Genomic DNA, 24,917 nt, shown 5'->3' with positions numbered 1-24,917 from the left:
GTGACTGCCAAGAGGGCAGCTGGGCTGCTATGGGACCTGGAGTTGGGGGTCTGCATGATGGCAGAGACCTCAGGTATCTTGAATACAGTCCCTGTTACTGCCGTCACCTGCCTGCCTAGGTTAGACATGTTGTTGCTTCAATGTGAACAAATACTGCTCTGTGAGACTTTGCCTATGAAGGATGTTTGCTGTGCAGCAGAGAAGCAGCAGGCGCTGTGTGGGAGTGGCAGTCTCCAGCTCAGCTTCGTCCTGGCTGCTCCTGGTCTCAGAATGACAAAGGGGCTGAGGCTGTGGGCCCTCTGGATCCATTTGCCCAACCCCTGCTCGGGCAGGGACACCCAGAGCAGATCTCCTCAAATCCAGGCATTGGAGGAGATCTCCATGTAGGAGACGTCACAGCCCCTGGGCAGCCTGTACCAGTGCTCTGTCACCCACACAACACATCAGTACTTTCTGCTGTTGAGATGGAATCTCCTATGTTCCAGTTGGTACCTTTGCCCCTTGTCCTGGCACTGGGCACCACTGAAATGAGTTTGGCTCCATTCTCTTTGCACCCTCCTTCAGCTATGTGTGGGCACTGATGAGATCCCTCTGTGCTTCCTCCAGGCTGAACAGGCCCAGCTCCCTCAGCCCCTCATCGCAGGAGATCTGCTCCAATCCCTTTGCCATCTTTGAGGCCCCATATTGGACTCTTCCCAGTATGTCCATGTCTGTCCTGTACTGAGGAGACCAGAAATGGTGGCAGTACTCCAGGTGAGGCCTCACGGCTGCTGAGAGCAAGGATCACCTCCCTTGACCTGTGGGCAATACCTTGCCCAGTTTAGCCAGGGTACCTGCACACTTCTCACTGACAGGTTTACCCTCTGAAGCAGCCCTTTGCTTTTGCTGGGATACACGTTTCATCAGGTCTTCCTCTTTTGGACTATTAATCTCTCTCACTCTCTGGCTTATTTTTTCTGTGGTTTTGGGTACCCGTTTACGTTGCGTAGGCCTTTCCAACAACAGGGTAAACCTGTCAGTGAGAAGTGTGCAGGACTGTATGTATAGCACAAAGAGTACAGAGGTTTCCTGGTTCTCATTCTGGCACATCCTCTATCCAAGCTTCCATGGATGAAAGCTTCACAAAGGAAGTTCTTGAGTTGCTCCCAGGAGCTCTTTCTCTCAACAACAAAATGTCCCCATCTGCCCCCTTGCTTTGCTCCCCACGCCCCGCTTCTTGTTCCTGAGCAACAACTGCAGTGACTCTCATGACTTCAGTGACACACTGCAAAAGCTCCAAGACCAGTAGAATCTGTTAAGCACACAAACTTTCTTTACAGGCAAGCATCTGCAGTAGTGCAGAGGGGGGAGTTTCTCTCTTATCTCATGCAAGGCATCAGATTTTGCTTACAAAGCATGCATTCCTCTCCCAGGGATTTATTGTGCACTGCCTGGATGTGTTTTTGGAAAGACAGACTGGTGAATGCCATGAGCCCTAAGATTATAAAGCAAAATGATTTCTAGTTAACCAATAGAGTCTTTGCTCTTAAGCCCAGCAGGAGCCCCAGAACTTCTTTCAGATTAAGCTGGCTCTGGCTCTGGGCTAATTCATCCTGTGAATAAACAGCAAGTCAACAAAGCATTAAGTCAGGACATCAGTAACCACCGAGGACAGCAGGATCAGCTGGGTAGCGTTTCGCTGAATGTGACCTGCGGAACCCTGAGGTTCTCACTGGTGTTGTGGTGGAGTCATTTGTAAATTTTTCTGTTTGCATGGTGTTGCAAAATTGCTAAGCAAGGCCTTAAAACTGCTCAGAGTACAGCAAATGCTGAAAATTTGTTGCTTGTAAGTAATGCACATAGAATGTTTTCCCATTAGTTATAGTCTGTTTACAGGCAGAGTGGAATGTTCCTCATTAAAAGCCAGAAAATATTGGAAGGTGTCTGAAAAATAATTGTTCTGCTTAAAACTCCTACTATGCTCTGAGGCTTGTGCTTTAGCAGAGCAGTTTTACTGAGAAAACCCATTGTTTCTTTAAAGAAAAACATTCTGTGATCAATATTCTACAGTGCTTCTGGAAGGGGAGGAAAAAAAAAAAGGTGTTTTCTGCTAGAATTCCAAGAGCTTTACAGCACCATGCAAAGATACCCCATTACTGTGCTGGGAACAGGGCAGTGTCCCACCTGTGGCAATCTCAGCTCTTTAGACACGGCCTAAATAGCTTTGGGACAAATTGTCTCACTTTCCTGTGCCTCAATGGCTTTGTCTCTAAGCTGGGTCAATGACAATATATATCTTCTAAAGCTCAAAATCAGGGACTAATTTGCTGTCAACATCAAAATATAAACTACCCAGCACCCCAAATTCAGCATGGAGCAGAGGCCTGTCACTGTCATGCCTAGCAGCAGAAAATCCCAGCAGTCAGAGATGAAACATGCTGATGAATTGGGCAATGGTTATTGGAAATGAAGACTTCCTTGTATAGCTCCTTTGCAAAATAGAGACTATTTTCTATATGCAATATGTATTTACATGTATATACAGCATTTATAGGTGTGTAGTGGTATTCTAGTGGTTGGCAACCCTGCATACAGTGGGGGGGTTGAAACTAGATGATCATTGTGGTCCTTTTCAACCCAGGCCATTTTATGATTCTATGATTCTACACAGCTGTATAGAGAAGCTTGGATATGTTTGTGTATATGCACATTCACCTGCTACAGAGAAATGTTAGTAACACCAATACTAAAAAGCATTAGTGCACTAAAGAAATCCCAACAAAAGCACTTCTCTAAGAGTGATAGAGCTGGCTGGTCTCCTGCTAGGTTTGGACAACCTAAATGTAGTCCAAAAGATGCTGCTGACACTTATCCTTACTGTCTGGTTGTCTAAAGCACTCTGAAGAAGTACTCTGAAGAAAAGGGTTTCTGTGGAACAGCAGCCATTAATACCAATGGGACAGAAGGTCCTGTAAAAACGTGAGTTGTGTGGGTGGTCAAATTGGAGACATTTAATTTGCCTGAAAAAAGAAATTAATTCTAATGACAGGACTGTGTATGCGTGATTATAATGCAGTGGGGCATTCAGCTCACCACTAAAGCCTGGATATGCCACTGAACTCAGATGAGCCTCCCCAGATGGCAGCCACTGGCCTTGTTTGCAGTCTGTTCATGGGGATGCTCCGTTCCCAGGTTGCCCACCAGGAGAAAGCTTGCAGAACTTGGCTGCGCAGGTACAGATTTGTTTTTTAGAACCTTCACACACTGCTCTACCAATTGACAGATGACAGTGATGCCAAGCACCCTCCAATGCGTTAGGAGTCAACCTAAAGCCTTCAGCCACAGGCAGCTGGCCAACTGCTCGAGTGCTCACTCACCTCAAAGCAGCCTCACACAGAAAGCTCCACAGTGCTGGCACCTCAGGAAGTCACAGGCCCATCCTTCAGCCATTCCCACTGTTCCTCCCCTGACTGTGCTACATATCCTGTGGTTTGCTTCTTGATATTTGGCTGTTTGGGCCGAAAACACCATGCAGGAATGAAGTACTGCATGGGGGAACAGTGGTTTTACACGTCCCACATACTGCTTCTACCAGAATCCCACTTGTCTGTAACTACACTAGGACACAGTACACATTGAGCTATTCAGAATAATAGGTATTTATTTTCAGTGCTATTTTCATTAAATACTGGTATCATATATCCATGTCTGAGGTAATAAATTAAAAATAAATTCAAGATTTCAATCCTGTATTTGTGCTGCATATTTCTTCTACCATTCATTATACATAATTTGATGCAAACACACATAGTCCATAATTCTGGTAGTAATATTATTTCAACACAGTCACTTTTTGTTTCACTATCATTTTGCTGAGAATGGTTATTGCATGATACATTTTTAATAGATGTTTTAGTTATACTAGAATTTTCTATTAAATCACACATATCAAAGTTATAGGAAGATGGGGATGAAGATGTGCTTTGAGCCAAGGAAGGCAAATACTGAATCAGAATGATAGCACGTACAGCAGGATCATTGTCTGCTTGCACTAGAGTCCAGATCCAGCAAAGCCACTTCAGTATGTGCTTAGCTTTACAAAGAACATATGGGTCGTTTCAGTGACATCCATAGCCTTCAGTGTTTGCTGAATCAAGAACTAGCCAAGCTTGGACACCTAAATTCATAGGCTTCCTTAATCCTGTTATTTGAATACGATTTTGCTGGTTTCATATTTTGTAAGATGTTTTGTAACAACCTCTGTAAGATTTTTCATCAGTGAAGCACCCATAGAAGTTTCTAACCTGGTTCATAAATACACTATGAAAAAATAAGCAGCTACAATGACTCTCTTCTACATATTTTGTTAAAAGCAACAAACACCTGGTTTGAAAAGTTATTAAAGTAATCTTTTTCCCATGGTAAAATATATTTAAAAAAATAAACTCTTCATTTCAGCATCTTCCATCACAATAAAAGCTCGTTAAAGGGCGGGGCGTACCTCAGGTATTTTAATTTATAAATGCAAGAGGTTGAATGTATCCATTCCTTTTGCACTTAAATGCTGCTGGTGGTAGTAAGGCCCTTTCAGCTAAGTCTCCATCGAGCCCAACGTCAGTGAGCTAAAGAAGCAAACAAACAAAAATTGGCTTGCATATAACTTTTGTGTAATTCTGAATTGAAAAAAAAGCCCCTCTCTGCTTAGAAAAAAAAAACTCTTATTTAACTACTGCCATTAAAAAAGCATACCTCACCTCTGTGTCTTTTTAGCTTTCATCAGTGACTCTGAATGCAAACGGCTTAAATACTCGCTAAAATTACTGTGGCATGCCATCAGACTTCTAATGTTCATAAGTTGTGCTAAAACCAATTCAATCAGGAAGCTATAGTTAGAGCTAGAGCTAACGGTTGTCTTGGTGTTCAAGGTCTACTTCCACCAGGTTTTACTTATTCTATGTTGTAAATGACAGTGCTCATGACGTGATCCTGAAAAACGGTTTGGTGTTATTACCAAGAGCTATAGTTTGTATGAAAGCTCTCCATGCTCATGCAGTGAAGTGCAGTGTTGAAGGGGACGACGCTTCTCACTGCTCTGCCTTGGGCTTGGCCACCAGAGAGCAGCCATGGGGCTTCAGTACTCCACCGAGCTCACGATTGCCATCGGTTCATCAAACGTTGCCAGCCGTATCTGCTTAGGGGTGGGGATGGAGAGAATTTCCCCTGCGTCAGTCGGGGAGTGAATCCCATTGTCGATTATGTTTGAAACTTCCTCCTCGTGATCCTCATACAGCGTGTTGATGTGCAGCAGAGGGTGAGTGGGGTTGCAGTTCAGCGCAGGGGCTGGTTCTGCTTTGGCTGGGTTCAAAGTCATACTTGTCGCCGTGGTCGTGGCTATATGGTTGTGGTTGCATGTGACAAAAGCCCCAGCAGCAGGCACAGTTCTGCATGTCTCAGATGAGTACAGCATCTCTTTTGCAGGATGAGGGGTGTCTAGAAGAAATCAAAAGAGCCAGTTAGAAGACGGGCAGTCTTTCACCCTCCCAGTGCATCACAGAGCAGTGTACTCAGCCAATAAAGGCAGTCCTGCCGTTGCTTCCAATGGGAGCAGGAGAGGACTCCAAAATGAATTTTCTTAGGATCCTCTGGGAAGTCCAACAGGGCTGTTTCATAACAACAGGGTTGTAAGCTCAGGGAAACGGGACAAACAACAAATGGGTTTTGTAAATCTCACTTTCTATGCATGCTCATGCTTCCTAATGTGAATGGTATTTTCATAAAATGAACAGAAAACAACTGAAAAGTATCTTTTACTCTCCTCTATGGTTTGGCAGATGTTTTTTACGTGTTATGATTTAATGTTTTGACAAATGTTATGAATGTTGAAACCCACAAGATGGAATACAAAATGTGCTGATATTTTCAATGGGAAAAAATAGTGGTTACATGTTGTAAGCCACTTGTCTTTAGGAAGAACTCAGCAATTTGTCGTTAACTGATGTCTCTTTCCAGAAATTAGAAGTCTGCCTTACCTGATGGACTGCAATGTTGCTCTAACTCAAAAGCAAAGCTGAATACTTTCAATTGCAATGGAGAGTAACAGAGCCCCAAAACTACAGTAATCATTTTTTCACTCTTAAAATATTCAAGCACTAATTTAGATGAAGGTAATTGAGACCAGAAAACCCCAGTAGTTTTGAGGAGTTGAAATCAGAGCAGGTGATCGGATAAGGAAAGCCGCAGAGTAGCTCACATGCACATCAGGGAGTTGGAGGGCTCTGAGGAGCATAACGATTTGGAAGTGACAGAAACTTTTATACCTCAAATCACTTCTTTGCTGGGCAGTGGGGTGACGGTAGCTGTCAGTCTGTCGAGGCCCAGAGGGAGGTCTTAGCTTGTAATGAGATGAGAGCCATTGCTTTAAGGATGTACAAATCTTTCTGCACAGTGTTTCTTACGTCAGTAGCTTACAAAATCAACAAGAAGATAGATACCTGCCTGTCAGCTTATCTACTGATCGCTTTTCTTAGTGCCTACATGGCTTTCCCCATCACTCTAACATACAGCAATTGTTGATATAATTGGAAAAGTCCTTTAAGGCAGAAACGGGGTTGTATTTGCAAGACACACACAGGGAGCTGAGGCACAGAAAGAGTGCTTCTTGTGAGGCCACACGGGAAGGGAGTGGTTGAATTCCTGAATCCCAGACCAGCACCCACACTTCAGACCATTCACTGTCTGGTCCATGTGAGACAAAGGGCAAATTAGGATTTGGGGTGAAGAGCAACATAATGTGAGTTGAGCCTTTGTAGGTGGAAATGCCAATCCCTAAGAACTGGTAGTCAAAGAGATTTTTTTCTATATAACTTGAGAATAAAGCCAATCTGAAAAATGCCAGATGCTGGTGGAGCAGGAAAAGTGTTTTAGAGGCTGAACTCTCCTCATTTTCTTAGTAAGGCACAACTACTTTAATTACTGTGAAAATCTGCTTACACTTGAAAAACTACCTGCAGCAATAACTTGCAGGCTGTTTTGTATGGCTGTACCTGACATAATCCTTATTCTCCACATAGCTGTATTCTGGTAGAGACAACTACTGTTTCTGAGGCCTACACATCCTAATATTATTATTTATCCCAAAATCTAGCAAAGTAGGTCAAAAAGTTCAAATAAGCTTTGCATTCCTGAAGATCACTACAAAAATCATCGTCTGTGAAGGTGGTACTGTCATTACAATATACTGTACCTTTGAGAGAGGAGGTAACGTGTACTATGACATTCTCTTCCTGGTTTAGAAATCCACCCTCTTGGCTTTTTGATGTAGGCATCGAGGGGATGGCTGGAATCTCTGGCTTGGTTTTTTTACTACTAAGTATATATGGATGTACATCCAAGGAAAAGTGCCGTGTGTGTTTCTTTTCAGTGCCTGTGCTCGGGACGGCGTTTGATTCAGTTTTATGAGCTGCTGATTGCTGTGAGGTTTTTGCAGCAGATTCTAACAAAGGAGCAATAAGGCTGTCCGTCGCCGTTTTTCTCCGCACAGGCTTAGGCTTTTCAGGTTTATGATTTTCGACCTTCATGATGGCTAACTGCTCCTTGAAAGGCTGAGGAAGTGGGTTGGTAGTTGGGATCCATTTCATCTTTTTCCTTGGTCTCTTAATGATGAGCTGCTCGTTGCCATCGATGTCTGCTGGGTCGACGCTTGGGTCTATGGTCTGGATCCCTGAATCACGCATGGTTGGGGTGGCATCATGGTTGGACTGGGCCAGCGCCGCCAGCAGTTGGCGCACCACGTTGTCATACATCAGGTCACTTTCGTTTGTGATAAAATCCAGACGGTTCAGTGATTTTATGTGGTCCCGATTCTCGTTGCAGAACATAGCCAAAATATTGATGTCACAAAACTGGGACTTCTGCCACTGTTTCTTGGTCTTTATTCCAACTTTGTTCAGTTTATCAAATATGAAGTTGGACTTGCGAAATATGAAGAGGTGAATTAGGTTGATAAGGATGATCAAGTTCATAAAGCAGAGGAGAAAGATATCTACGCCTGCAATAATCCGCTGGAGCTGGACAGATGGCAGCTTGCAGTTCACTCTGATGTGCAATTTGGAGCTGCTTGTCTTGTCCGGAGGCTCTCCTAGAGCACACGTAAATTCATTTTGCTTCTGTGTAGCATAGTAGGTGGACAAGTATGTAATGGGTATGATGCTTAAAAAGATGATGAACAAATGTCTCGCGAGATAAAGCTTAGCTAAGAAGTTACTTCGTCCTCTTCTTTCCAGGTATTTCTCAAACAAGTTCTGTTCAGGGCTTTTTTCCTTCTCTGCATTCTCAATGATTTCTCTTTTCTCTCTCTCTGTGATCCCCGGGCCTTTGGACTGGATCTGTTTCTCTATTTTTGGTGCCCGTCCTTCAGCTGCACGGTGGTAGCAATTATCGATCTCCTGAAGCAAAAAATTAAGCTCTGAAGTCAGTCGGGTGGAGGCCAGAAATTCCCAGCCCAGAGCTGGAATGTACATTATCCCAGCAAAAGCCAGCAGTGCATAAGGTAGGAACTTATGCTCAAACAAGGAGGGCCAGTGGCTGGCATCAACTCCTGGCAAGGCATCTTTTAATTCTGTCCAACAATATCCTCTGGCATACAAGGCTTGATCGCGGGTGAAGTTGTGTGGTGTGTAACAGTATATTGGCTCCTCTGTATAACAGAGAGAAAAGTCACTGCTGTGCATTTAACCTACAAAAGGAGCTCTGGAAAATAAACATTTCAAATGATATCAATTTTACTTTACTGTATTTTTACACGACTGCTCATCCCACAATGTGTATTAGACAGCTCAGCCTGCGTGCATCTTCACAAGCCCACAGGGAAAACTATTTGCCTGGAAGCTTTATAATGAACCTATGCTAGACACATCAGCTAGGAATTGATGCCTTAGTTCTGTTACCTCCCTGAGAACAATACCCTAAGCTAAACTGCGGTCTGAACTCTGGAAATACAAGACCTAGTATCCACTATATAGCAGCTCAGCATGTTACGCTGGCATACGTACAAACACTGAAAGGCTCATTTAGGTGACACTTAAGGTTTATCCCAGCTAAATATTCTTAAAAATAGAAAAAAGATATGGTTGAAAACAATCTTTTTAGTCCTTATTAACGACGTCTGCTCATTAGATACGGTGAAAAAATATCTGCACTAAAAGCATTTAGTCAGCTGTATCTCAGCTAAGAGTCTGAATTAAAGCATTACCAACCAAATCACAATCCACTGTGTTAATTGTATTTACCACTGTATTTACAATTGTATATTTTTTTTTACAGTGTGCAATTAAATGGTGCAACTCATTGCCCTACAGTATTATGGAAGCAACAAATACAGTGGATCAAGAAAGCCACTAAACCAAAGTAATGGAAAAGAAAGTATAGCAAGAATTATTAAATACACAGATAATTATACCGTTTTTCTCTCCCATCAACTTCAATCCACAGGCTGCTGGACAGTGGGAGGGTTTATGCAAGAAAATAATGCCACATGCTTGTCTATTTTACTACTTCTTGCTAAGCGTTTGGGTTTTGCCACCACCACAGGCAGGATACTGGGCTTTGACCCAGTAGATGCTTTTTGTTTTCATGTAATTACATTTTTCTAACAATGGATATGAAAGTAAGTCAGAACAACTTGTGAAAGTAAGAATAGCATTAACTGCCCCAAGAACAGCGATCCCTTTCAAAACACCCTCTTCAAGTATGAAGACTGTATTTTAATGCTTTGGTAAGCAGAACAAAAGGAATATAATTTACAGTGTTCTGGTAAACCTTTAAAAAATCCTAAAATGAGATCCATGGGAAGAAGGTATGTTCTCTGGAATTGAGAACTGCTCAAGAACACCAAGCTTGCTCCAGTTCTGAACGCAGTCTACAGTTCAGATGGAGAACAGCTCAGTTGAAGAGAGTGGTGGTACTGTTCTCTTAATAACACAAATTATGAAGAGAAATAATAAAATGTTCTGTCGTTTGATAACAGTAGTTGAACACTAAAAATTAACAGGCAGGCAAAAAAGCCCTAATCCTGGCTTAGCAGAAGAATCCTTAGTTAACCAACTACTTCTCATGTCCAAGCAAATAAAAAGCATTTCCTAGGGATCTGATAAAGTGCTGATGTATAAATGTATTCCCTGATATTCAGAGATCTATACACTAAAGACTGCGCATTTTTAAAAAGTAATTCAGTGAGGATTCTCTTCTAAAAATATAACCAATTTGAACAGGCCTGCTAGGATAATGGTACCCAAGATAGGATGTAAATTGAAAGAGCCCTGTAAATTCTTGACAATCACTTTTGAAAACTATTTTATCATGATTTAGCTTCAATCTTTCTCAGAGGAGAGCTTAAAGCACTCTAGTGTTACCAAAATTCCCACTTAGATACCTTTGTGAATTTACAGTCATCAGTTACGAGAAAAATATTCATTAACTCTCATCTTCAGCAATTACATGCCCTCCAAACTCTAACCACGAAGGGATGCACACACAAAAAAGTCAACTCAAACTATAGAAGAGTTACTGTATGATTTCCCAGGAGATTCCTATGTGAAAATATTCCCACGGGAAAAAAACAAGCAAGTAGCTTTCAGTATTTCTCATAAACAGAGAGATTTTGAATTGGGTGTCCCCAGGCTTAGTAGAACCTGCCAACGTGGAATTTAAATTACTGTGGAAGACATGAGTTCATTTCTCCTGGATCTCAGCAGCATGAATACGCGGGAAGATGACAAGCATTCATTCAACTCATCCACAAGGATTACTTTTGGAATCACGTATCAGCTGCTATTACCAAATAAATGGTAGAAAGTTCACCTCACTGAGGCCTGAAAGGTTATGGTGATTTCTGCCAAAATGTCACAAAAACAGCAAATAGTCAATAAACAAACAAACAAACAAAAAAGAATAAAAAGGAAACAAATAAAAATGTCTTTTAACATTTACATTTATGTTGGACAAGCCACTTGGAGACTATCTGCACTCTGTCCGCTGACACTGCTTCACTGTAAAACTTAACAGCTGCACAACTTTAGTTTGGACTTCATAGCAGCAGTGGAGGCTACTTCAAAAATGGGGCTGTCCAGCTCAGTAAGGAAAGCACAAGGAAAGCAAATGCCATTTTAAAGAAATTTGTTTGCTTTCCTGTCAAATATTGTTTAGCTGCTCCCATTGCCTGCTAAGCTGTGAGAGATCTCTACTTTACTGGCATAGCTGAGCATGGTGCCCCATGTTGATTCAATGTTGTTGTTTATTGATGCTAGTCTACTTTTTTTTGCATGTTTATTAAATCAACATGACTTTGATTACGTGCCAGGTGACCCTTCAGATAAAACCCCATCCCCAGCCAGCAGGACTTGATAATGGATTGATGTGGCAGAAAGATTCCAATGCGATTTTATTCAAACGCTGTTTTCTACTATGTTTGAGTCATACCCACCGTCAGCAAAAGTCACTGATTTTGGTAGCTACTGCACAGGGGAGTTTAGCTTAACCTTCACAGCACAGCACATGACTCACAAAGCACAGCATCACTCTGGGGAAGCTCATTCATCTAGACAGCGGAGAGGAGGGGAAGACCCTTCCAGACAATGATTCAAAGCAGAAGACTAATTTACCTGTTGCCTGCAGGAACCTGTCTCTCTTCATTGACAAGAGGCTGCCAAGCAAGATCATCACTCCGTTTAAGTTAGCTTTTGTGAATGCTCCTTAGGCAATAGCAGCATTTTACCTTGCACTTAACATAGCATTTAACACCATGAAGGTGTTTGATCCCATCATACTAGGGCATGGACCGTTTCTCCTCTACTGCAATCTGTGTCAATCAGGAATAAATGAGAAAGAAAAGCACGATGTCAGTAATGAATCCTGTTTGTATGGAAGATGGCAGCAACATACAGCTGGATCTCAAAATGCCTATCTGCTGAGGATGGAAGAGTGATGAGTTGCTCTCACACACACTGCTCACTAAGCTGCAAGCCCTACTTAACACACATTCAGTTTCATGAAGACACATCAGCAGATTTCTTCTGATGCAATGATGTGATAGATAAGCAGCAATAAAAAAGCTGTATGAGTGTTATCACCACAGCTCTGACATTGGATCACGCAGTGTAAAAAATATATTTGCTTCTATGTTTATATTCAGATACATAGACACATTCAGATACATTTCTACTGATGCTTGTATTTCACCCTCAAGCAGTTCAAGAATTTTCTTTTTCATTGAATAAACCCAGCTACCATGAAATGTAGCTTTTCCCTCAAACTCAGCAGTTTAATATGGAATAATTATACAACTGTGTAGGAAATGGTCAGGTATGGTCAGGAAAAATTTTGGAAAGCTTAAGGGGCACTATTATGGTTGAGCGGGTTGGTCTTCTTCTGGGTGTTGCCTTAAGTGTAACCTATCCCTACACATTCTCTGACAGCTTCATCCTTGTGAACTCAGGGGACAGTAATTCCTACTGTGTGCATCTGCAGCAACAGTGGAAATAAGAACACGGTACTCAACTAACCTGTAATCATTATGGGGAGCTGGAATACTCAACTCAACACTTCTCCATTAAATGTCATGGCCTATTGTACGATTTTCTGAGTGAAATCTCAGGAAGTTCATAGCCTGAAGGTCTGCCCTAAGGTCCACCTACAGAAATGCGTTAACTGCATGCCAACATATGAACTTCAACACAGTTGTACCAGAACAAAATCACTTGAAACAGCTGAGAATAAGTTCTGTCTTCTGCAATACTTACCTACAGTCACTGTCATCCCCACAAACTGTACCTTTTAAGCAACTTGCTAAGAGATTAAGCAACTCCGGGCTAATCTTCAAAAATAATTACCACATCAGAAAAAAGACTGATATTAATAGGTTATGAAGTATATTATACTTTATCCTATATGGAGTATAAAGATGCATACTAGGAAGCTTAGCTTCCCTTTTTTAGATGACCACAGCAGCAGTACATCAGATGTTTTCAGCAGATGTAGATAAACACGTCTTACCCTGCTTGCTGTTCACATAAGTGGTTTCTAGAAATCCCTAACACTGGTCTCATTAATGAGGCATCTCATACAAATCAGACATACAAATAAGATGAAACAGTCAAAGAGGAACGACTCAGCTGTGGGACATAATTGTGATATGCCACTTGAAAAATTAAAAACCCTTGAAAGCTAAGTTTTTTCATGTTTCATTTTGTGCCATACAATCCTAGTGAGTTTAAATACCACTTAAACAGGGAAAAATGGCTCCTAGACAGTACAGCAGTACAAAGGGCATACTTCAGGGAAGTTAGAGAACACGGTTGGGAGATGATAACCAAAGTAGGGAGAGGGATGAAAGCAGGGATTGTGCTCAAAAAACTCTTTAGAATGAATCTAAACAGACTGTATGGGGGGCAGGAGCGAAGGTAAAGCACAGAAACCAAGTGATGCCTGCTGCCTGTTAATACACACTCTGAGAAATGCTTGGGAACTTTCCTCAGGTGCAGGCTACCACTTCTACCGTTGCCTCCTTCAAATGGTTCCCCAGCCTCCCCATACCTCAGCACACCCTCAGCAGTCCCTGAACTATATACTTTGTCAGGCTGCAAGGACTAAACATGTTAAGCATTAAGCATGAAGTGCTTAATTTCCCCCTGGAGATTCAACACTGTATGCTCTGCAGTTCCTCAAATGAGGGGCTGAGATCTGGGGCTGGAACCCCTGTGCAACTTCCCACTGCAAAAATCAATCTCAGATTTGAAAACAGAGTTACCAACAAAAAATCTGGTTAATTGCTGTTCTAGAAGTTCCATCTGAAGATATACCTCAATGCAGAATCACAGAAAAGCTGAAAGGAACCTTTAAAGTTACTGAATCCCATCTTGTTCTAAAAGCAGAGACAACACTGAGTTCAGAGCAACTTGCTTAAGGCTTTGTCCAGTCTAAAAACCTCCGAAGGTATGGGCTGCACAGCTATCCCATGCAACCTGCCCCAATGCTTGGTTTTCCTCACGTGATATTTCCCCTCTCCCCCTTGTTCACTTTTGAGAAACAGCCATGCCCAAGAACAAACACAAAAGAGAGAACTACAGTGCAAGTGCCCAGAGTTCAGGCCACAGCGTTACATCTCAGTCCTAGGAAAAGATATCAATGGCACAGTCCACCAAGAAGCTGTGTGCGTGTATTGCCTGTGTGCATTTACATATTAAAATAATCATTAAAAAAACCTGCAAAAAATGTGATGTGTGAGGTGGTGTGTGAACATGGAGACAACAGTCAAGAAGACATGGTCAAACTGGTTGTTACACATCATTCTCCTCTATCTCCTCAAGTTCATTTTGTACAAGTCTTCCTGGTCAACTGAGCGAATTGATCTAACATAAACATTCGTTTCTGTTATTCAAAAAAAGATAACAATACCAACCTCTGAGTATTCAACACAGTAAAAAACCCTGCTCCTAAAAAGACTCAACCGACTTCATGCATTGGGCAGTTTCTTTGAAGCCAATGAGATTACTCACGGTGCATAAAAGTAGGCATGTGCATCTCTTTGAAGAGCCGACGCTGCAGGGGATTCAATTTCAAGCTTAAAAAGCAGTGTTACATGCAATAGTCAAAATACGTTTAAATATGGACAAAGCATTTACAGTGCTTTTGGTAAACACTGAAAAGTAATAAAGGAAAATATTAGTGATACACAGTGTATGTCCATATATAAAGGGGCAAATGACCCTTTACACCTACCCACTAAAACAAAGTATATTCACCAAAAGCAAACTGCAAAGTATAATTAATTGTGTATGAATCTTGTGACTTCTTTTAGAATTTAGATTGAGAAAGAAATCACACCTCATTAATCCCCCAACTAAACTGCACGATTTCAGCGTTCTAGACCAACAATTCAATAATGGAGGTGGAACAGAACCATTTCCTAACAGCAGACAAAAGAAAAAAAAATGCATGAAAAATGAAATAGACAAAATTCTCGTACTTGCTACACCAAGACGAAGGTAAGCATGTCTCTTGTCCAAATAATTATTTGATACTCAAGAAATAAACATGCAAGCAGGCCAAACAGGCAGTCTTGTTAACTCATGCTCTGACTGACAGACAGGCTAAGAGGGAATGCCAACGGGGAGGACATACCAACTCTGGACACCTGTGGTTAAGTTATAGGTAAGCATATTGTTAAGTTTATTATTTAACAAGTATAATAAATTGCAGATTCACCCTGGGCCTTAGAACTTTCTACCAGTCGGCTTTTCATCCTCTTGAAGAGGACTGTTAAATCATCCTTATGCAGATGCTCAACCTGCATACACAGAAGAGGTGACACGTCAGTCAAGTTTTCCAAAGAGCTCTTTGTAAAGTCCTCTCCTCTTGTCTGTAAGAAGAAATTCAGTGTTTGATGTAGGCTCTCTTGATTAATAGCCAAGATAAATGAGATGTTCCCTGAATTCAGCCATAGATGCTAATATTTGACAAATGCATCCTATCGTGATGTTCATCCCTCCATTGTATCATGTGTAAGCAGTCAGGCATACGTGCCTCATTCATCTTGTGTACTAAAAGGAATGCACAAGCAAGCAGGTAGAAAACTGTTTATTAATGAAACTGAAATAATTTATTTTTTAGCTTTTAATATATTTTAAAAGGCAAGGAAGAAACGTCCTGAGTCCTCTTCTTCCTGGAAAAACAGAACAAAAAATATTCGTATTACTAAGGCTGAAAATGTAGTCTAAGGAAGTATTATGTCATCTAAACAGTAAACAGATTTTACATGCCAGCCAGAAGCTTCCAAAAGGAAGATCAAACTCTCTGCTTTGGATGCGATTTTAATAAATGATGGCTAGTATCCAAATCAGCTCACAGCCAAATGAAAAACTCCCTTAATTTAACAGCTTTATGTCAACTACTTTATTTAAAGGGTACTTAAATGTTAGATATTAGTACAACATGAGAATGGATTCCTGAAATTACATTTGTGTATCAACTGTAGTCATGCAATCCTATTTAACTCACTGAATACGAATATAAAGCGTTCCTAGAACTAAGCCTTAACTTAACAAGCTAGCCATTAAGAATTACTAATTCATCGAAACAAAAAGACAACACCTTTACCTTTGTTAGGGAATATTCTTTCCAAAGAATATAGGTTCCCATGGAGTCTTCCTATGGTACAAATTTCTCCATGACCAACAAGGTAAGGTACAGCCTTTTTTGATCACTCTCTGAAACCACTTGTCCTGTTTAAGAAAAAAATCTTAAAAAGAAAGTCCCTAAAGAAATGAGACAGGAAACCACTGCTGCTAATCCACTTATCCATATTCTACAAGTATTAGTATATTACAAGTATATTCCTGTGCAGCCAACTCTAGGGAACCTGCTTTAGTAGGAGAGTTGGACTAGATGATCTCTAGAGCTCCTTTTCAACCTCTACAGTTCTGTGACTTTGTGCAGTGCTAGTCAGAATGGATGAGATGTAGCCAAGCAGTTCCAAAGACTGCTAGGTAACTGGTTACCCGCAGGGGTGCCTCCCTGCTTGGAATATGGGACCTTTCTTCTTCCAAGACTGCCGCTTGAACAGCCTGTATTTGGTTATCCAGTCACTAAAATGATAATGCACACTTGCAGCAGATACATAAATTTGCAGGACTACACTCCCTGTATGTTAGAGACATGAGCTGTTCTACCATTAGCTGGTATGCTGAAGTTCACTTCTAGCAATGGAAAGCTTAACAACCCGTAATACCTGCCCAGCATACTCCAGGAGGGAAAGATTCCTGCTTGGTTCATATGTTGAAGTCTGTTAGAGTGTTCCAGAAATGGCAACTGTTACACGGCAGGTGCAGAAACACCTAAAGGAAATCCCTTGGGTTGTTGCTATGGAGAAATATTCCCTCAATGATGAGCAACCATCACTGTGTGGTGGCCATGCAGTATGGTGGTAACGTCATTAGAAAGGAGCTCATCTACAGTCACTGTACTGTTCACCAACACCACGAGCATTTCTTCCTACATTCAGCAGCTCTGTGAGAAAACAGAAGATATTTGGAAGGAAATTACAGTCCTTATATTTGCAGCTAGAGCTGTGTTTCTGTATTATAATGTTGTTTCATATTAGGTTAAGATCTGAGGAGAGGTTTGATCTTCGGAAGGTTGCATTCATCAAAACACAGTTAATGAAATTCAGCCACACAAAAAGGCCTACAAGAGAGATTGGAATAACCTTTACTTCTACAATTACCCTTAATGTGAGGAGGTAAGTGGGATTTGGTGACATACAGGTCTGCACAGCAGTGGAGATAATTTGTAAAAATGAATGTCTCAATGTTATCCAAAGATCAAAAAATATTTTCAGGCAATTCAAAAATCGCCCTCTAGAGATGAAACCCTCAAAGCAGCTACACAGACACTGAGTCACCACCACGATGTGAACCAGAGCAACACCTACAGCAAACTGCAAGAACACACAGATGCCAATGTGAAATGAATTTTGAATGTCCTGTGCAACTGATGATAGACAGAGGTGATTTCTGAAATCAAGGGTGAAGTACAAAAAACACAGACTGGAAACAACAGGAAACAGCAGTTTTGTTCTATTGCATCACTGCATTTTTAATGATCAGAAATGAAAAAGGTGGCTTGTTTTAAACACCTATGGCCATAAACCCAGCAGCTGGGAAACTTACTAAAAAGTAAATTGCAAGTAGTTAGCTCATTAGGTACTTATGTTATCTTAACACCATAGTATTTGGAGGCAGAGATGACTTGCCTACTGCATTATGGAAAAGTGATTCCTCCGTGGCAGGGGAGTTGGAACTAGATGATCTTTAAGGAGTTCTCCAACGTAAGCCATTCTGTGATTCCATTCTATGATTCTATGTACAGAGATACTGAGTTTTATGAAGTGTCACAACTGTGTTGGTCTATCATGACAGAGCAATGAGAATCTGACCCCAAATGCTCCCGGGGACTCCACAACTTCCAGTGTGGAGGTTTCCTGCCCTCCTGCAGGCTGTGGATCCCACAGAGGACAAGGCACCTCAACCTCAAAAACGATTACTTCAGCAAATGGCTGAGATGCCCCAGAAATAATCAGCTCCAAACTGCAAAAATGCTCCATGCATCTCAGCAACTGTCTGCACTGCTGCTCTGGTAACTTCTTCAAATCTGCACGACAGGCACGGTGCCAGAAAAGAAAAGCAAATGAATCCCAAACCTTGCTATGGTAAGAAGTACTACCATACTGCCAAATTCAAGAGTATAATATACTAAGTCCTTCATGATGGAAATACCTGCACTGCTTTCACTGTTATCTTAGAATAAATCCTGCACCATGTGAAACGAAAGAAACCTCTACAAGAATGTTGCCAGCCTGCTGTGACATAATTCAGCTTTTGTAATTCAATGTGTAGATCTACCTTGCTTAGTGAGAAAAAAGCTCTGCGGTAAACCCAAGAACAGCCTCAGTGTTACTCATTTATTAAAAATTATTTCCCTCTTGAGAAAGATGAATTAATTAATTAGCTCTTAAAAATAGTTTTGACCATCTACCTGTTCAGATTGTTGAAGTTATCTCCAAGCACACATTAAGCTAAATCTCGTCCCCGTTTTGGACCTCTTCACATAAGTGACATAAGAAAATGAAGGGGTCAGTAGTGCAGAAAAGGTCAAGTCAGTATGAAAACAAGATGGCATGTGAGTGTCAGTGAAGATGGAGAGATTGAATTCAGGATATAAAAAAGTCTGTGGCCTCTGGAAATCACAGCAGAATTATTACCTATGTGAGGCTCATGCATTTCCTCAAGATTACTTTTATACTCAACATTCCACTGCATAACTGCAAATCTTTGTGATCAAAACGCATGGAACACCAGCTTGTGTATGTCATGGATGCCTCCTCTGCACCCGTGTGTGTGAGAGAGAAGTGCCCTTACCCTTTGAGAGGAGTTCCAGCAGCAGTGCCAACAGTCAGTGGCTGAAGCACAGTTGGCCTGTGGTTGCTTGTAGTACTCCAGTTCTTTTTAAAAACATAATCAGAAAGCACTGAAACACAGGTGATACTGAGACACTGCCTAAATTCTCTTCTTGCTGCTACTACTACTGCCTCACAACCAATTTCTGCATCCACGTTCTCATATATATATATATATATATATATATATATATAAAACAATTTTGCCTTACACTTTTTTTTTTAATTATTATTTTGCATGGCTTTATGTGCACTTAAATAGTAAACATGGAAAATAAGCTCAAAAGCCAGCTAACACTCAAGTCAGGGAAGTGAGTGTGTAAATATGTTGCCCACAGTCTGTAACAGAAATACAAAGTAGAGAAGTTGACCAGAAATACAAATTAAAATTCCATCTTTTAATACAGAAATCCTCAACACATACTATTTCAAACAGGTGAAATGCATAACAACACTGAGCTGACACATACACTGTATGCCACGGTGAAGTAGGCACTGATAATGCAGAATTATTACAAATCAGAAAATACAACGTAGAACTTGAAGTGACCCTTCATTTAACTTACTGTCTTCCTCCATGACTTCCTTGTGAGAATTTTCTAAGAGGGCTATGTAACTGAGCTAAGTAACTGCTAAGACACATAGAAATACTCATAAGCAACTTGCTGGGATTTGGCAGGCTCTGATTTACAAACCTAGCAAGAAAATCAATGCCACTGCTTGGCTTCTGACTGCAGTGTAGCAATCAACTGGATGACTGTTTTGCTTTATTTTAATAAAGAATTGGTATTGAAGAACTTCTGAGGAAAAGCAAACATGACTGCAATAATAGAATGATTCACTGTGTATGGGAAGCACAAGGCACTATACATGAGGGATATGACTTAGCCATCACTAAGCTGTAGTTGACAACATGAATCCTAAAGCTTGGAAACCAAAATATTTCAATATTGTGAAGATAACACACAACAATACCAGCAATGTATCCTCTTTTGGGGCCCATCTCTCACGGGTCCCTTATAGAGCAAACGTCCCACAGACATTACTGATGGTGTTGCTGCGCAACACAGCACAACATTTAATCAGTGTTTAAACACAAAGCAGCTCATAATGAGAGCCAAGTATCTCTTCCTCTACTGTACAGAAGAGTGCCTCAGGACCTTTCACTGTAGAAGGCTGCCATTCACTGCCAGCACCATCACTGCCAGCCAAAGGACACAGCATGGCACAAGTTGACGAAGAGTAGCTTTGAATGCCCAACAGCTTCCCTGCTTGTGGCTCTGGACCGTGTATGCTAGTTCCATGTGGTTCATGTGAATTAGTTCCATGGTAAAACCAGGGAGAGTAGAGGATGAAAAAGACCATGGACCAACTGATTCCCATCAAACAGATACTGCACATTGCAGTCTATCTAGTACTATGTATTCTCCACATTTTAAGAAGTGACAGCCTACACTTACAGGCTTACAACTTGCTCTTCTGCTGCCAGGTACCTGGCATGATTATCTATTCCTGCACTGGGGCACTGTGGGACTACCAAATCAGAACTCTCCACTCAGAGGTTATAAGCTGTATTTTACTTTCAGTTTGCACAGGGACAACTAATTGTTCAAGATGCTGGGGAATTAAAAAAAAAAAAAAAAAAAATTAGGCTTCTGAATCATCAGGTATGAGAAATCAAACTTCTAAGGAATAAAACTCAAGCACTATGTGTGCAGGAGTGTTGTAACCAGTATTAGAAATACACACAATATAATGGGGGTCACATCACTGTTCTGACAGAAACCATAACACGTCAGTATTCAGATTTGTATAAAGGAATAAATTGATCTTTAAAACCGTAGTTTCTGAAAGAAAACAGAAAAACAGGTAAATTCCCTTGGGACTATTACCTGTATTCACCGCTGCTCTCAACAAGAAAAACATTACCAGAGAGGTTTCCCTCAGCCAACCCTGCCAGCTGCAGGCACCCTTCTGAGCAGGGCTCAGAGCCCTGTTTCTCTGGAACACAAGTTCCACTGACAGACCAATCCATCCACTGCTCAGAGATACAGGCCTCCAAAACTTTCCTTGGGTGTCCTTGAGGTCAACACATGCTAGGCCATAAATATCATGTGCCCTGGTTGTATATGAAGCCTGTCCTTTGGTATGTTTTAAGAAGGGAGACAATTCTTACTCCTATTTCGTAGGTGCTTGTTTGGGCTTTCTTTGTGTCAGGTAGCTCACTACTTTCCTGGATGACCTTATGATGCCCAGTACAAATCCTGCACATGCATTTATTGTAACTATTTTTCTCAGAGCTTCCTTTCTAGAATCACAGTAGCTTGTTGAAAAAACAGTAACGGAGGATTTAGAGACTCAGAAACGATAATGTAAGTGGTTGGCTGAGGGACTTCCTTTTATCTTACAAAAGAAAGTTTGGGCAGCGCAAAGAAAGGCTATATTTGTTTCTTTTTCAGGACAGCCTGTGCATGCATTACAGAATTTGTGATTTAATTTCTAAAAAGTGATGTAAAGATTAGATTAGTTTTTTATTTCCCATTCTGAGGCCATAACTGAGGCCCAGAAGGGCATCAAGAAAGATTTGGAAAGCTGCTATGATCTTAACAACCAAAGAGGAACCTTTAGACAGCATTTCTCTCAGTGATTTTTGCACTTCTAGTATGTATTAAATAAACTGCAATATCCAAAGCAAGGAAACAAAGTTCCACTTTCTTTTTTTTGTTTTGTTTTAAAGATCAGAGGCTGTGCACGTGTGAAACATAACACTAACAGCAGAATGAGGAACAAGCACACAGTCAGAGGGCTACTGCTATGATCACATTCAACATCTCCAGACAAGCTTAACTCAGAAAACACTGAGTAAATAAATACTGTTCTGGTAACAGAGTTGAAACACCTGATTCAGGTCACACTACAGTTAGCAAGAGTTTTGCTTCTGAACTCAGAAGAAGCAGAATTGAATCCACTAATCCTGAGCTCTTAGACTACAGCCCAAAAAAGCAACCTAGTTTCACCAGCCCCCTGCAGCTTGTACAACTTGCTCTCGTATCTTTTTCTCATATTCTTCTGACTGTAGATCAAATGAACAAACAAATGGCATCACATGAGGTAAGAGCACTGTCCCAGTGACATAAAGGAGATTTCTGCGCTGCCTTGTACATCTTTGTCTGGGCAAGACACAACAGGTTTCTGCTCTTAAGAAGCAGATGCTTTTATAGGGTCAAGTGAGCACACAAGGTCTGTGACTAGAAACAAATGACATTGCTTTTAGCACTTCTGAAACAAAAATCAACTGAAACATTCAAGACCATGACTATCATCTTAGAAAGAAGTCTTCCACAGCATAAAACAAACACAACCGCAGAAACTTGGGCAGATGTGAGCAATGAGTGAAGTCAGTAGATGTCTTCTCTTCCAAAAACTTGCATGGACCACGGTGTGGACATGCAGAGGAGCACGTGCTGTACAAACCTCAGAGTCCTTTAGACTTGCAGCTCCCTCTACAATCTGCAGCCTGAGAGGATTTGTTCAAAGAGAGCAAGCTGTTGCTGTCTGCACAAGCAGTGATTCATCAACAGATTTCTGTCAGAGAACTCACACAACAGTAAGGGCACATATGGGAATGTGCATGACCTTTCTTGCTCCCAAGGTCAAATCAAGGCCTACTCACATCCAGAACAGTAAATCTCCAGCACTACGAAGGCAGGTACAAAGCAGGCACTCTAAATGCCTTTTACAAACACCTTTTTATTACTGTCTCCTTTCTACAAACTAAACAGAGGAAGGGATCCGAGTACTTCTGCATTCTACACTAAGGATCCACAAAAGCAGCAGTTCCCTGCCTCTCAGTCACTGCAGAAGGACAGTTCTCAGGTGTTCAGCAAGCTCACAGTTTCCTGAAAACATGGTCTCATGAAGAGGCCTCCCGATGACCATGCAAAAACATGAGGCTATCATCAACTGTGGCTGAAGGACTTCAGAAATTTAGATGTATGTTCAAAATATGAAGTAAATTCAAAACGCTTAAGCTATAATCTAGAAAAATCTCCACCTAAGATGCTTTTCACAAGCAGTTACTCTTCTAAGTAGCGTTATAATGAAAGCAAGTATTAAGGATGTGTGTGTTGGAGGTCAACCCCAAAGCAGCATGTAAAGGACTGCATTCAGATGAGTTTGGATAGACTGCACCTAGCTAAGTCCTGCTAACCATACGAGCTTCAGACTGCCAGTCTGTGTATTAAAGCACTGGTAATTTCACATGGATCTCCATGTGAAGCTCCAGGGGACCAAACAAGCCATGTGCTGCCAAGCACGCTCTTCAGGCAGATGCATGAGGAAGGCAGCGATGGCTCCCTACATTGCTAACAGCCCGAGAGGCGCACAGCAATGTGCTGGGTCACTACTTTTCAAGGCTCATCAACACCTGAGCCAGCTTCCAGGCAGGAAGGACTGTGCTCTGTGTGTGGTGGGCAGCCAAACTGGGCTTCCTGAACTGCGAGAATCTGTGTGTGAAGTGTAGGCCCTTAAAAAAGCCAAGCACGCTGGAGATTTCTGCCATCACCATTCAGCACAGCAAGGGACCGTTAAGTCTCCATAGGACCTCTGCCCTCCGGCCGCAGCACGCCGCTCCCCGCAACCGTTCGGGCGCGGCCTCTCAGCGCCGTCGAGGAGCAGCGGCCGTTCGGGCGGGAAGCGCGCGCCCCGCCCCACACCCCGCAGCCGCGAGGGCGCGGCCGCCCCGTCCCGCCGCCCTTACCGGCGAAGTTCTTGGTGAAGACGAGGGTGACGAGCAGGATGGGGATGAGGACGGTGCCGATGGTGACCACGCGGTCGAAGGGCAGCTCCAGCTTCAGCTGCAGGAGCAGCGCCGCCAGCGCGCCCGCCTTGTCATCCTGCTGGCCCGGCAGAATGAGCTCCTTCAGCTTCTCGCCCGCCAGCAGCGCGGTGGCCATGTCGGGGTGGTTATCGATGATGTGTTGCATAAGCGGCGGCGGCGGGCGGCCTCACACCGCCGGGCCTCCCCGGGGCGGGCGGCGCGCTGCGGTGCTGCGCTGCGGGCGGCTCCCGGCCTGCGGGGACAACGGCGGCAGCGGTAACGGCGGCGCGGCCGGGCCTCGCCATCCCCGCCGCCCCTCGGCGCCGAGAGCGGTGCCGGCGGGTCGGGCGGCGCCGCGCGGTAGCGCAGTCCCGGCGGGGAGCACGGCGCGGCACGAGGCGGGAGCGCCGGAGCTGCCCTCTGACGGCACGGTGGCCGAGCGCTGCCCCGCACCGCGCCCCGAGCCGCACCGCGCCCCGAACCGCACAGCAGCCCCGTGCCGCACAGCAGCCCCGTGCCGCACAGCAGCCCCCGCGCTGCGGGCGGTGATGGAGCATTCGTTACCTGGCGGCTGCGGCTCTCTCGGCTGCCGGGGGCCGGCGAGCAGAACCGGCGGCTCAGAAACAGCGGCGGAAGCTGCAAATCAATTCACGCCGGACCTTCCTGCCGGAAAAGGGTCCCCGCACCTCCAGCGGCGACACGGTCGCTCCGGGCGCGGGGCCGACACTCGATGCTGCAGCGGGCGGCTGGCGCCTGCATGGGAGCGCCCGTCCGCGCCGAGCGGCGTGCGAGAGGGGCTGTGGGGAGGAGCGGAGCGGAGCGGATGGCGGGAGCGCGGAGGTCCTTTGGGGTTTTAAAGGGAACGGCCGCAGCCGCCGAGCGGGAGGCAGCGGCGCGCAACACGTTGCGGGGCCCCGGGCAGCGCCGCGACCGCGTCCCCGCGGGAGGCACCGCGCGGCGGCACCGCGCATGCGCCGGAGGCGCTCCGGGGGCGCGCGGGGCGCTGAGGCGGGCGGGGGGCGAGGGGCGAGGGGCGAGGGGCGAGGGGCGAGGCGGAGGGGAACGGGCAGGGGCCGCGGGGCTGCGGCTCGGCCGACCGCATCGCGCCTGGCA

General features: G+C 43.3%; 1 protein-coding gene across 4 annotated transcripts; it reads right to left on the bottom strand.

Moving 5' to 3' along the window:
* Positions 1-594: 594 nt before the first annotated feature.
* On the bottom strand, positions 595-24,742 carry PANX2 (pannexin 2). Of its 4 annotated transcripts, XM_048938896.1 has the most exons (4): positions 24,369-24,742; positions 23,745-24,057; positions 7,223-8,674; positions 595-5,469 (listed from the first exon to the last, which is right to left on the bottom strand). In XM_048938896.1, exons 2-4 carry the CDS (start codon positions 23,968-23,970, stop codon positions 5,111-5,113), a joined length of 2,037 nt encoding a protein of 678 aa, XP_048794853.1. In that variant the 5' UTR covers positions 23,971-24,057; positions 24,369-24,742; the 3' UTR covers positions 595-5,110. The 4 variants fall into 4 exon arrangements, with proteins under 4 accessions (XP_048794853.1, XP_048794929.1, XP_048795021.1 ...); XM_048938972.1 differs by lacking the exons at positions 23,745-24,057; positions 24,369-24,742 and adding an exon at positions 11,637-12,961; XM_048939064.1 differs by lacking the exon at positions 24,369-24,742 and having other exon boundaries at positions 596-5,469; positions 7,223-8,727; positions 23,745-23,841.
* Between the last annotated feature and the right edge of the window lie 175 nt (positions 24,743-24,917).

Source organism: Lagopus muta, chromosome 1 (assembly GCF_023343835.1).
Source record: "Lagopus muta isolate bLagMut1 chromosome 1, bLagMut1 primary, whole genome shotgun sequence".
Taxonomy (NCBI): Eukaryota; Metazoa; Chordata; class Aves; order Galliformes; family Phasianidae; genus Lagopus; species Lagopus muta.
This window is presented reverse-complemented; position numbering and strand designations above follow the sequence as displayed.